Consider the following 12908-nt stretch of genomic DNA (forward strand, 5'->3'; position numbering starts at 1 on the left):
TCACTGCTGACCGTGGAGCAGGCTTAGTCACCCCCTTTTCCTTTTTTTTAAATTAATTTTTTATTTGAGTATAGTTGTTAGTTTCCACAGCAAAATGAATCAGTTACACATATACATACATCCGCTCTTTCTTATTCTATTCCCTTACAGGTCATAACAGAGTATTGAGTAGAGTTCCCTGTGCCTGACAGAGACAATCCTTTCTTCTACCACCAGAGAGTTACCTTGGAAAGAGGCACCCCACAGAACCCTTAATTCTGCTCTGGGAAACCCACAAGCAGGCAGAGAAGTGTATTTCTGCAGCTCTGGATATACACACCACTTCACTTTGTATTTCGGTGACTCATACGTTGGTTTAATGTCCCCACCAGACTGCAAACTTCTAGAATACCCGTGCAATGTCACTATCATATCCTCCAAACAAGCATAATCCCTGATACATAATATATCATGATCAATGGCTATGAATAAATAAGTTCTGCCAAAATGCTGATGTGACTCAATAAATTAAGCAAGGTCAATGGAAGGACATTTGTCACCCTTCTGGTGTAAATAACTTTGCTGCCACACAAAGGTAAGAATTAAGCCTCTCAAGGGAAGAAATATAGTTATACATATATTTTTTATTGAAGTATATCATTGATATAAGTTACGGATCTATAGTGATGCATGATTTTTAAAGGGTCTACTCCATTTACAGTTATGAAGTATTGGCTATATTCCCTCGGTTGTGCAATATAACCTTGTAGCTTATTTTATACATAATAGTTTGTACCTTTTACTCCCCACCACTGCATTCCCTCTCTCCTTCCCTCTCCCCACTGTGACCACTAGTGTGTTCTTTGTATCTGTGAGTTTGTTTCTTTCATGTTACATTCCCCAGTTTGTTGTATTTTTTAGATTCCACATATAAATGTTGTATTTTTTTAAATTCCACATACAAATATCATACAGTATTTGTATTTCTCTGTCCAATTTATTTTACTTAGCATAATACTCTCCAAGCCCATTCATGTGGTTGCAGATGGCAAAATTCCATTCTTTTTTATGGCTGAGTATTTTCCCATTTTGTATATCTACACACACACACACACACACACACCCCACATCTTCTTAACCCGTTCACCTGTTGATGGACACTTAGATTGCTTCCATATCTTGGCAATATAAATGATGTTTTTTATGTATATGTATGTATGTGTACATATAAATATTAATTCACCTGTCAGAATCTGTACTAATTAAACAATCCAAAAGACATTTGCACAAAAATCTTCGTTTAAATATTTCTTAACCTAGCAAAACTTTCAAAGTATTCAGCATGTCTAGAAATATAGGAATGAACTATTTAGCTATTAAAATGATGCTTATCCATTCTGTGTAGCAAAATTTTAAATGTCAGTGATATGATAATTAAGCTTTTTAAAGTAGTACACATAATTTCACATCAACGACATCTGACTTTTCTAGGTGACAAGGAACCAAGTAAGTCTCTTTTATTGGGAAGGACTTTATTGTAAGGACACACAGGGAAATGGGGAGACAGGAAACAATACCGTCTGCAGCAAAGTCAGGCACCGCACAGAACCGGGGCCTGCAGGCTGTTCAGACGGCCACCTGCTCATGCTGGGGGTTCTCAGTAGTAGGGGGCGGGCTCCCCTCTGCGCAGTCTGCCGTGTGGTGCATAAGCCCTGAAGCCACTGCTAACCCATGACACCCACAGCTTCGTGGCTTCTGTCACCTAATGCCTTCTGCTGATTGATTTCTGGCTGGCCCTGGTTTTCTGTTTGTCTCACATTTGAACTCCCCAAGAAAGGAGATCTAGATGCTTTATTTCCCTACTGTTCCATTCTTCAGAGCTCTCAGACCAGACCACCTCTGTAATCCCAGTGGTCAGCATATAAACTGTGCTTCCAAAAAGTGCCCAAACCTGATCCCATCAATTTGGTCCAAAAAGTGGTCACAAAATATGAATGTAGCAGGTACTTCAAACATATAAGTCACCTATCCAATACAATCTATAATTTTGAACCATGTTTAAAATAATAAATAAAAATATATACATAGGAAAGGGCTTCCCATGTGGTGCTAGTGGTAAGGAACTCATCTGCTAATGCAGGAGATGTAAGAGACACTGGTTCCATTCCTGGGTTGGGAAGATCATCTGAAGGAGGGCATGACAACCCACTCTAGTATTCTTGCCTGGAGAATCTCATGGACAGAAGAGCCTGGTGGGCTACAGTCCATAGGGTCAAAAAGAGATGGATATGACTGGAGCGACTTAGCACATACACACACACATACATACGAAAACAGTTAGGAAAGAGATAAATCCATCATAATTGGGTTAGGGTGGAAGGATTATAAGTGATTACTTTTCTCCATTTTGCACTTTTCATTTAACAATACTGTAATTGACTTTTAGTTTTCAAATATTTTTTCAAAGTACTCTTCAAACTATAGGAGTCATACAGCCAAGCTACTAAGTTCAGTCTCTCCCCAGAACTTGCCTTGGAATATAGAGCAAAGTCACAATCATTAAAGTCTGTGGGTGCTCTGGCTCAGCAGGTAGAGTATTACTTCTGTCTTATCTTACCAGGTGAAGGCCATAATTGTTGTAGGTTGTGAAAGCACCCTGAAGGCAAAAGTGCCTGTTATTATTCTGAAAACGTCTTTTAAATTGCTATAATAGCATATATCACATGAGCAGAACATAGAACCTTATGACTAGCTTGAGCATAGAAAGACGTTCTTTATCCACAAGCCAAGTATTTGAAAATACCACCCCCTCAATTGGCAGACACCTTCAGGGCTGGAGAGGAACTACCAACAAAGTTTTGTGAAACTGAGCCACCCATGGCTTAACTTTGATCTCCTCTGTGTACATCGTTCTTTCAGCTCCTCTGCCACAAACATACAATTACTAAGTATTACTGCTTGATAATAACTCTAATTACTACAAGGACTGCCCGAGGTGAAAAAGGAGAAATCGAATTATCAGATGGACTGGTGTCAGAGTTGGACAGTCTGTTTGTATCTCGAAAAGACACAATCCTTTCGTCCCCAGCCCTAACTTGGGGGCGCACAGGCTGCGGGGGGGGGGACCCCCAAAGCGGGAGGCTGCACCAGTGCAGGGCAGTAGACATGTCCAGCATTGGGGAAACCGAGATGTCGAATCCTCCCGCCCTCCTAGAGAGGACCCGGAAGCGCGGCGCAGTCCCGGAAGGCGAGGTGCTGACACACTTCCGGCCTTTGTGACTCATTGTGTCTGTGTCGAGGCGTCAGGAGGGCCTGGAGCTGAGCGCGGCGCCCTTCGCCCGGCCTGAGCCCCAGAGTCAACTCCCTATTCTCGCCCAGCGCCCCCAGCCGCTCCCGGGGCTCACGGTGAGATTTGGGGCCGGCCTCTGAGGGAGCGGGCGGGGCCGCAGGGGTGTGTGCGTGGGGGTGGGCTCCGCAGCTGCGAACCCGGGGTCCTCTCCTGGCGGCCCGGGCGTCGCGAGCAGCGAGTCCGTGCCCCTGTCCCCTCCTCAGGCCGGGCCGTAGGCAGCGCCGTCCCCCGGGGTAGCCGACGCCGCCCCATCGGGGGCCCAGGCAGGGACAGGGCCTCGGACCTTGGCAGGAGGCCCTGGGAGACCCGGGGGAACGGCTGTCTGCGGGCCCCTTCCGGGCCCTCACCTGCAACGTCGTCGTCTTCGCTTGATGTTTTTGAGAACCGGGTTGCTAGCGAACCGACCCCTGTTGGTTATTTTTCCTTCCCTGCTTTAGTCGCCATTTGCTTTTATTCCAGTGAGAGGTTTTTTTGTTTTTTTAATTTTCGGGGTCCTTGAAAGATCTCAGGTGAAAATGAGAAACGGACACGTTTCAAGATGCCGAGTACGTGTTTCCAGATCACCTGCTTCTCCTCACCCTGTCCCCCAAGCGGTGATTAAAGAGCGTATGAAGCCTAGTCTGAGTGGATGGAGAAGTGATTCTGGTCTAAGAGAGATGATACGTAACGTCCCACTCTCTCTCAGCTTTAGGGCATATTTCGAAGGCTTTTGAAAACGAGCCGTCCGGAAGATTAGGTGCGTTTTTTATTTCTGGGTAGTAGTTACTCTGCTTGACTTGGAAGGGTGAAGAGTGAAAGGAATTTGTGGCAATTGCACGGGACCATTAGGAGACTGATTAACTGAGTGACCTTGGATAAGACAGGACACTTCTGCCAACTCTGAGTTCTGTCATCCATCAGATTAGGCTTTTTCCAAAGGCCCCTCCAACTTTGAGATTATTTGCTTTAGTCATTGTAATTGAAAAATTCAGCTACAGTTAGTTCAGCCTGACACTGCCCCCTGCCCTCCCCTTCCTACAGTGCCTCCAGTACACAATAAGATACTTTCATTATAGAGAGCGGCTGTTACATGGCCTGAGACCAAAGAAAGCATTTATTGTACAGGCCATTGCTAGGCGGATTGGAAGTGGTCAATAAATACTTGTTGAATTGAATTGTGGAGGATTCATTGTAACCAGTCAACAAAGCCCTGTTACTGTATTTGCCAGCCACATGTGGAGAAATAGCATTATTACTTAGGGAACCGTGATGATAATTTGCCCCAGAATGTTTCTCCAAGTTTGTATTGTCTCTGAATTAATATGCATGATTCTTGTTCATTATTTCAGGGTGTTTTCACCAATCTTAAAATATAAACAGGGAGGCTCACTAATCAATACCTTAGGTTTTTGCTGATTCTCTGCTTGATCTAAGCTTTTAAATTTTTGCTAACTAACTTTATACTGTATCTAAATACAGATGAGTGTTATGTTAAATCTTTCCTTTTTATTCTGAGTATCAGTATTCTTTTGGAATTCTCAGAATACCTAGTTATCTTTTTTTTCTTTTTTTCCTAGTTATCTTTTAAAGGTAGCTTTTTCACGTTTTAAAACATTTCAGAGTGCGTCTCAAAAATGGGGGAGGGGGCAGTTTAAAATGTCAAGACTATACCCTGGAAAAGATCACTGGCCTGTTTAGAAAATAGCCTCTGAAATAAACTGAGCTTGTAACTCCAAGCCTTTTTTGTAAGAAAATCTTTTGTATTTACCTTTGGTGAGAACCAGTTACGGGGGTAATCTTATCTATATCGGACAGTGTGTCAGAATGGTTTACAACTCAAAGGGATAGTTGTCTGCTCCTCTGATCCTACCCTACCCCTGTTTGACAAATAAAGATACTGGGTGTCAGAGAGGTTAAATAACTCACCCAGGGACATGTAACTTACTCATCCTAGGAGACTAGAATTCAGGTGTTCCAGCTTCTGCTGCTTTCACTATAACAGGGTTTGTCCCATTGCTTAAGTGAGTTTGGTGTGATGGTTGGAACCTGAACTGAGTCTCACAGAACTCATTTCAAATCCTGACTTAACCATTTAATTGCTCTGTGACCATGAGTGTTCCTTAACATCTATCAACCTTAGTTTCATTGTTTTACATTGTGACCACAATTGTACCTACCGTCTAAGAGTGTTGTGTGAAATGCCTGGCACATAGACCAGAGTTAACATTGGTTCTTACTATTATGCCTGCTAGAGGCTTCTTGAATTGAACAGATGAGGGGCAAGTGGCATTTCAGCTTAGCTCTGAAGGATAAGGAGGATTTGAAAAGGCAGTGAAGACTGGGAGGGAAATCCCAGGCATTATGATGTGAGAAAAGGGTGACAGTCAAAGTATAAGACATTTAGGAAATACTGAGTAGAGTCATTTTGCTGGATGGATAAGGTTCATGCAGGGGAGGGGAAGAAATTGATGGGAAATGAAGCTTGATGGGGACGCTGGGACCACGCGCTGGAGAGTGTTGGATTGCAAGGCTCTATGCAGCTTTAGGAAGAAGAATCTGAGAGCAAGGTTGGAGATGAATTGTGAAGGAGAGGAGGAAAATGAAGGTAGGGAACCAAAGAGAGGAAGCCATTCTTCACAGAACTAGATAGAAGAATAAGTGTGAACAAAGAATTGCATCTCCCTGGTGCTTGGAGATGAATGTACTTACGTAAGGGGAGAGGAATCAGAGATGAAGTTCTCAGTCTGAGTGAATGAGATGTTCATGGACCAGCTGATCCCAAGTTGCCACTGAAGGCAGTAAGATGACAAGGGGAGCTGAAATAGTTGTTCTTATTTCTTCTCTCCAATTTAACAGAATTAAGGTCTGCTCAGTTCTTTAGAAGAGAAGTGAACAAGAGTCCTTGTCCTTGAGGGGCTTAATGTTTAGTTGGGATGTGGTGATAGAAACTCAGGTAATGGTAATAGAAGGAGAGTAGACATGCCTGACAGAGAAAGTCCCAACAGTGTTCAAAGGAGGAAGATATCGTTTTTAATTTGGAATGTCAGGAAACAGTGTACATCTTGAAGGTGAGTGAAATTTGACCAGTTGAGGTTGATAAAGGTGGGAGATTTGTCCTAGCAAAGGAGTAAAGATGCAAAGTCACACCCCAAGTTAATGGGTGTTATGTTAACAGGAACGTTAATGGGCCGAATAGACTGAAATAGAAGGGATCACTACTACTAAGAGAAAAGTAATGGAAGTGGAAAGTCCAGCGGAGTGTGTTGTTTGAATGCTAAGTCAGTAGATATTAAGGATTCACAGAGAGTAACTGAGGGGAAGGCGGGAGTGACCAGCAGCAGACTTTGGCAATACTTCGTTGACCTTGGTATGTTATTCGTGTTGGAATGGGGAGAAATGGAAGCAAGACAAACTGGGTGGGGATGAAGCACTAGTGTCGGCAGGAGATGTGGAACCTGGATATTGGGATGGTGGAAGACGGTTCTGGCATAACTGGAAAAGATACTCTTTTTTTTTTTTTCCACTTTTCCGAATGAAATGAAAGAGACCAAGCCTTACAGGAGTTATTCAGCCTCCCAGCTGGGGGAAAGCCAGCCCAAAGCTCTCTTGGCCTCCCTGCTTGCTGCCTCTCTTTCAGATCCTGGCTCTTCTGATGCTCCAGCTCCATGGGGGCTGTTTCCTGGAAGCTGCCTCGGGGCTGCCCCGGCACTCACGTTGAAACCTCCTTAGAACTGTTGGAACATCTGCTCTGTACTCTGATTTGTGTAAAAACTGGAATCACGCTTCTCATCTTTTTATTCCCCTCAGCCTAGGGTGACACCATGTGTATTTGTGTTGTTTTAGTCACTAAGTCATGTCTGAGTCTTTTGTGGACTGTAGCCCTCCAAGCTCCTCTGTCCATAGGATTTCCCAGGCAAAAATTTTGGAGTATGTTGCCATTTCCTTTTCTGAGGGATCTTCCTGACCCAGGGATCGAACCCGAATCTCCTGCATTGGCAGGCGGATTCTTTACCACAGTGCCACCTGGGAAACCCTTGCGTATGGTAAATCTTCAGAAATGCCTAGGAAATTGAATACTTGTAAACCAAGGACTTTCTAGGTAAAGTTGCTCTGAAGTTGAAAAACAAAATATATTTCCCCAGCAAGGGCGTGGAGTGCGAAACAAGTCTGAAGGAATGGGTCAGTTCAGTTCAGTTGCTCAGTCATGTCTTGACTTTTGTGACCCCATGGACTGCAGCACATCAGGCTTCCCTGTCCATCACCAACTCCTGGAGCTTGCTCAGACTCAGGTCCATTGAGTTGGTGATGCCATCCAACCATCTCGTCCTCTGTTGTCCCCTTCTCCTCCTGCCTTCACTCTTTCCCAGCATCAAGGTCTTTTCAAATGAGTCAGTTCTTCGCATCAGATGGCCAGAGTATTGGAGTTTCAGCTTCAGCATCAGCCCTTCCAATGAATATTCAGTACTGATTTCCTTTAGATGGACTGGTTGGATCTCCTTGCAGTCCAAGGGACTCTCAAGAGTCTTCTCCAACACCACAGTTCAAAAGCATCAATTCTTCAGCACTCAGCTTTCTTTATGGTCCAGCTCTCACATCCATACATGACCACTGGAAAAACCATAGCCTTAACTAGACGGACGTTTGTTGGCAAAGTAATGTCTCTGCTTTTTAATATGCTGTCTAGGTTGGTGATGGCTTTCCTTCAAAGGAGCAAGTGTCTTTTAATTTCATGTCTGCAGTCACCATCTACAGTGATTTTGGAGCCCAAGAAAATAAAGTCTGTCACTGTTTCCATTGTCTACCCATCTACTTGCCCTGAAGTGATGGGACCGGATGTCATGGTCTTTAGTTTTCTGAATGTTGAGTTTTAAACTGGCTTTTTCACTCTCCTCTTTCACTTTCATCAAGAGGCTCTTTAGTTCCTCTTCACTTTGTGCCATAAGGGTGATGTCATCTGTGTATCTGAGGTTGTTGATATTTCTCCCGGCAATCTTGATTCCAGCTTGTGCTTCATCCAGCCCTGTTTTTCATGATGTACTCTGCATATAAGTTAAATAAGCAGGGTGACAATATACAGCCCTATTGTACTCCTTTCCCTATTTGGAACCAGTCTGTTGGTCCATGTCCAGTTCTAACTGTTGCTTCTTGGCCTGTGTACAGATTTCTCAGAAGGCAGGTAAGGTGGTCTGGTATTCCCATCTCTTTAAAAATTTTCCACAGTTTATTGTGATCCACACAGTCAAAGGCTTTAGCAGAGTCAGTGAAGCAGAAGTAGATGTTCTTCTGGAATTCTCTTGCTTTTTAGAAGATGGTTTACAACAGGACTTTTACCAGTTTAAAGTATTAGAGAAATGACTTATTTCCCACATTCTTTTTATATTTATGCAGAGAGCTTTTTTGAATATAATGTTCTTTATTGTAATTATAAGCTGCTATTTTAAGAACAATTTCTGTTTTTTATTAGGGACCAAAGAAAAAATGAATCTTGTTATAAGCCTCAGATTAAAATCATAATCTTTGTTTAGAACAGTCATGTCCAAACTTTTCCAGTCATACAATCCTGGCAGTAAAAACTGTTTACAAAAGTTACATACATATATTATTATACCAGCATTTTGTATAATTTAAAAAAATACGGTAAGTTGTACTTTTCTAAAATAATTTTGTGCTTTAAATGTACATGGTCCATTTTCCACCAAAATTGCTAATAATTTTTTAGTGAAAGTCATGTAATTAAAAATGTTTTGTTAGTTTAAAACTATTGGCTTATCTCATTTTGATACAGATGGATGCTGTCTCTAAAACTTGAACTTGATGCTTAATTTTGATGGCTGTAGAGGTGAAAACAATGCCTCACAAAGGTTTGTCGATTGAGATGAAAGAAATACATTTTTGCATCTGCTTAGTAACTCGTGATTGCTCCTGTCCACCAACCCTCTTCAGTTTTTGTTCTTGAAATTCACCTTCTACATCTCCATTTTTCCATGCCTTTATATCACCTCTTCTTACAAACTAATCAAAAGATGTTTTATAATTTTAACAAACAGGCTTAAGACCCACTAAAAATCCTCATTTGGAAGTTCTTAAACAAATAAGGGAATATTTCCAAGTTTTTAAAATGTGTAGACAATAAGGAGTTTCAAGGATGCTGAGTATCAGTTTTAGTGGTTAAAATTATGTAACAACCCACTAATAGTTCCTTCCTCACACTTTTTTTTTTTTTTAAGTTTTTCACTTGTCAGTTGACTTCTTGTTACATTTAGATCCACATTGGTTTTCACCTTCTAACCTGGCTGAGTTAAAAATTGCTGTAGACAGAAGCCTCAACCATGCCATTTTCTTGTTTGTGTTTGCCTTCCTAGTGTCTCCCCTTATTGTAGTTTCTCTGCAAGAATCTCTAAAGCTGCTTTTTCTTTTCTAAGGGGTAGTTGATATATAGCATAACGTTAGTTTCAAGATACATAATGATTCAGTGTTTCTGTATATTGCCAAGTGATCCCAATAAGTCCGGATAACATCTGTCACCATAGTTACGTTTCTTTCATTTGAAGAGAATTTTTAAGAACTTCTTGCAGCAGCTTTCAAATATGCAGCACGGTATTAACTAGAGTCACCACGCTGTGACTCCACCCCCAGGACTGACTTATTTTATAACAGGAAGTTTGTGTCGTTTGACCCATTTTGCCCCTGCATCACCCCCCATACTGTCTCTTGTGAACATGTTCAGCGTTTAGACCAAGTGAGCTTGTTAGTATCCATTTGTACATTAAATGTGGTCTATTTTCTCTCACTTTTAAAATAGAAATAGGCCTTCTGATATTTTCCTTATTCAAAGTGGATCATTTTGTACTGACCAAGGCACCCATAAAAGTCATAGAAGTAGCTGAATGGTGGGTTACAAGTCCGAGCCTTCAGACCTGGCTTGAGTGTTGGCTCCCCTAGGCAGGTGGCCTCTTGCTCCTGAGCACGCGGCTGAAGTCACCACACCGCAGTCGCATCGTCTGTGAGAGGGTGCTCCGGGTTCTGCTGGGAGCTCGTACATGTGCCGCTGCGGGCCACCGCCTGGCACCCTTTCTCAGCTCTCACCAGGCTGAGTGTGTAAACACATGACGTCATAACCTGCCTTCCCCCTGGAAGAAAGTGCTTGGACTCCAGCAGACACCCTGAGGGTAAAATTTGCCGGTTGGGGGGTTGCTTGCAAAACCTCAGTATCTATAAAGTGAAGTGAAACAGTTGGTACTGGGGGCTTTTTTTTCCTTTCCTATTCAGAAGCCTTTTTTTCTTTTTTTTTTTTTTTTGTCTTCCAGAGGCGTTTTTAATGCTTGGATGTGTAGTCTTGTATGAAGTATTAATGGCAAAGTATCACTTTTTTTGTTTGTTTGTTTATTTTTAAAAAGGTTTGTTTCATAAAGGTATCAGTAATTTTTTTTTTAAACTCTTCAGGAATAGTACAGAAACAGATACCAGACATCTCACAGGAAAGGAGCGCACACGAGCACAAACCCTGTTGGGATCAAGTCAGGTCCCTGAGCCTGAATGATGACTGCTGAGTCGAGGGAAGCCACAGGTCTGTCCCCCCAGGCTGCCCAGGAGAAGGACGGTATCGTGATAGTGAAGGTGGAAGAGGAGGATGAGGAGGAGCACATGTGGGGGCAGGACGCCAGCCTGCAGGAGTCTCCCCCGCCCGACCCGGAGATCTTCCGCCAGCGCTTCAGGCACTTCTGTTACCAGAACACTTTCGGGCCCCGAGAGGCCCTGAGTCGACTGAAGGAACTTTGCCACCAGTGGCTGCGGCCCGAGATCCACACCAAGGAGCAGATCCTGGAGCTGCTGGTGCTGGAGCAGTTCCTCTCCATCCTGCCCCGGGAGCTCCAGGCCTGGCTGCAGGAGTACCGTCCCGACAGCGGGGAGGAGGCTGTGACCCTGCTGGAGGATCTGGAGCTGGATTTGTCAGGACAGCAGGTGAGGCCAGCCGACGCCTGTGATGTGTGAGCAGCAGGTGGACTTTGACACCAGAGCAGAGAGAGAGTTACTGATTTAAAGCTCATGTGTATAGTCTTTGTGGGACTTCGATCCTGCTCCGCTTGGCTGTTAAAAAAGTATTCTGGCCCTGGCCCTCGCCCAGCCACTGGCATATTACTGTCTTTCTGTTTGTCTAAATTTCTGTTTAAAAAGTAATTTACCCACAAGCCCAACCCGTTTGTCCTCAGGTCCCAGGTCAAGTTCATGGGCCTGAGATGCTCGCAAGGGGGATGGTGCCTCTGGATCCAGTGCAGGAGTCCTCGAGCTTTGACCTTCCTCATGAGCCCACCCAGTCCCATTTCAAACATTCATCTCGGAAACCCCGTCTGTTACAACCTCGAGGTAAGAAGCCAGGTTTCACGTGGGGTGTGAAGCAGGGATGCACCAAGCAGATGTGTCTGTGGTGTTGGTGCCTGTAGTAGAGAGGCATGCTTGTGTATGTTGTCATTACCACTACACATCAGAGGAATCATAGCCTACAGACCAATTTCATGAGTTAAAGAGTGTCACTGAGGAGGTAAGTGGTATGTGCATAATAAACTTCGGTGGACATTATATTATTTGTTGAATTGTTAGCATTCTGGATGTCTATCATACCTTTTTTAACAGGGAAGTCCTGAGGAGATGATATATATCCAGCACTTGGTATGTCATAAATTATCTTTAAAAGGATCATTTTAAAATTGATTTTATTTGGGACTTCCCTGGTGGTCCAGGGGTTAAGACTCCGTGCTTCCACTGCAAGGGGCATGGGTTCAGTGTGTGGTGAGGGAAACTGGATCCTCTGCCACGCAGCACAGCCCCAAAATAAATAAATTCATTTTCTTTAAAATGTATAAATACTGTATAACAGCACTCTTTTTCTAGGTTACTTTCAGAAATTCCAAAGAATGGAAAAAGGATGGAAAAAATGTTTTTGGTTGAGGAACGTGAGGCAAAAAAAATCATTTCAGAGTCATATAAATAAAAATTAGTTTTTTTCCTTTGAGGGAAATATTAATGTATTTTATCCAGTTTTAAAATCAGAGTAGGTACATAGACTATCAGTAAATAATAATGACATGCTAAAAGAATGATTGTTCAAGAGCTGATAAACACACAGTCTTTACCCAGTGTGTATGCTTGTAGTGACATTTAGGGTGGGCGTATAGAGCCGAAGGAGGCATTCTTGTCGGTGTGTTCTGGAGGACAGCCAGCATTCATAAGCTGGAGAAACCCACGTGAACCATCCAGTATGTTGTGATGTTTAGTCCACCACTGTCCACCCCATCCCATTATTTCCTCCTGGGAGTTGAAATTAGGAAATGGAAAAGGATATTCATGGTTTTAAATGCCAGATTAGGGCTGCAGATTACCAGAGTGATAGTTCTAGAAATCCTGGAATATATAGTTGTTCCATAGTAAATATGCACTTATTCTTAGTTTCCTCTTTGTGCTGATCATCTTCCATGGTGTCTCCTCACTCTTACAAAGTTGGAGTGCTAGGTACTTGATCTTTTTGGACACTTCGCTCTAGCTTTTGGTAATTCTGTTTCAGAATCGTTTCTCTAACATCTTTGGAATACAGTATCATCATCTG

At 42.9% G+C, this 12908-nt stretch overlaps 1 protein-coding gene across 1 annotated transcript in view; it reads left to right on the plus strand.

Annotated features, from left to right (window-relative positions):
* The first annotated feature begins 3258 nt into the window (after positions 1–3258).
* ZKSCAN1 (zinc finger with KRAB and SCAN domains 1) overlaps positions 3259–12908 on the plus strand; it is a 31572-nt gene continuing 21922 nt past the window's right edge. Inside the window, exons 1-3 of the mRNA XM_065919254.1 lie at positions 3259–3384; positions 10751–11269; positions 11518–11671. Coding sequence (XP_065775326.1) covers positions 10844–11269; positions 11518–11671 — 580 coding nt within the window. The 5' untranslated portion in view covers positions 3259–3384; positions 10751–10843. The remainder of the gene's footprint in view (positions 3385–10750; positions 11270–11517; positions 11672–12908) is intronic.

The sequence above is a fragment of the Muntiacus reevesi genome, chromosome 2 (assembly GCF_963930625.1).
Source record: "Muntiacus reevesi chromosome 2, mMunRee1.1, whole genome shotgun sequence".
Classification (NCBI taxonomy): Eukaryota; Metazoa; Chordata; class Mammalia; order Artiodactyla; family Cervidae; genus Muntiacus; species Muntiacus reevesi.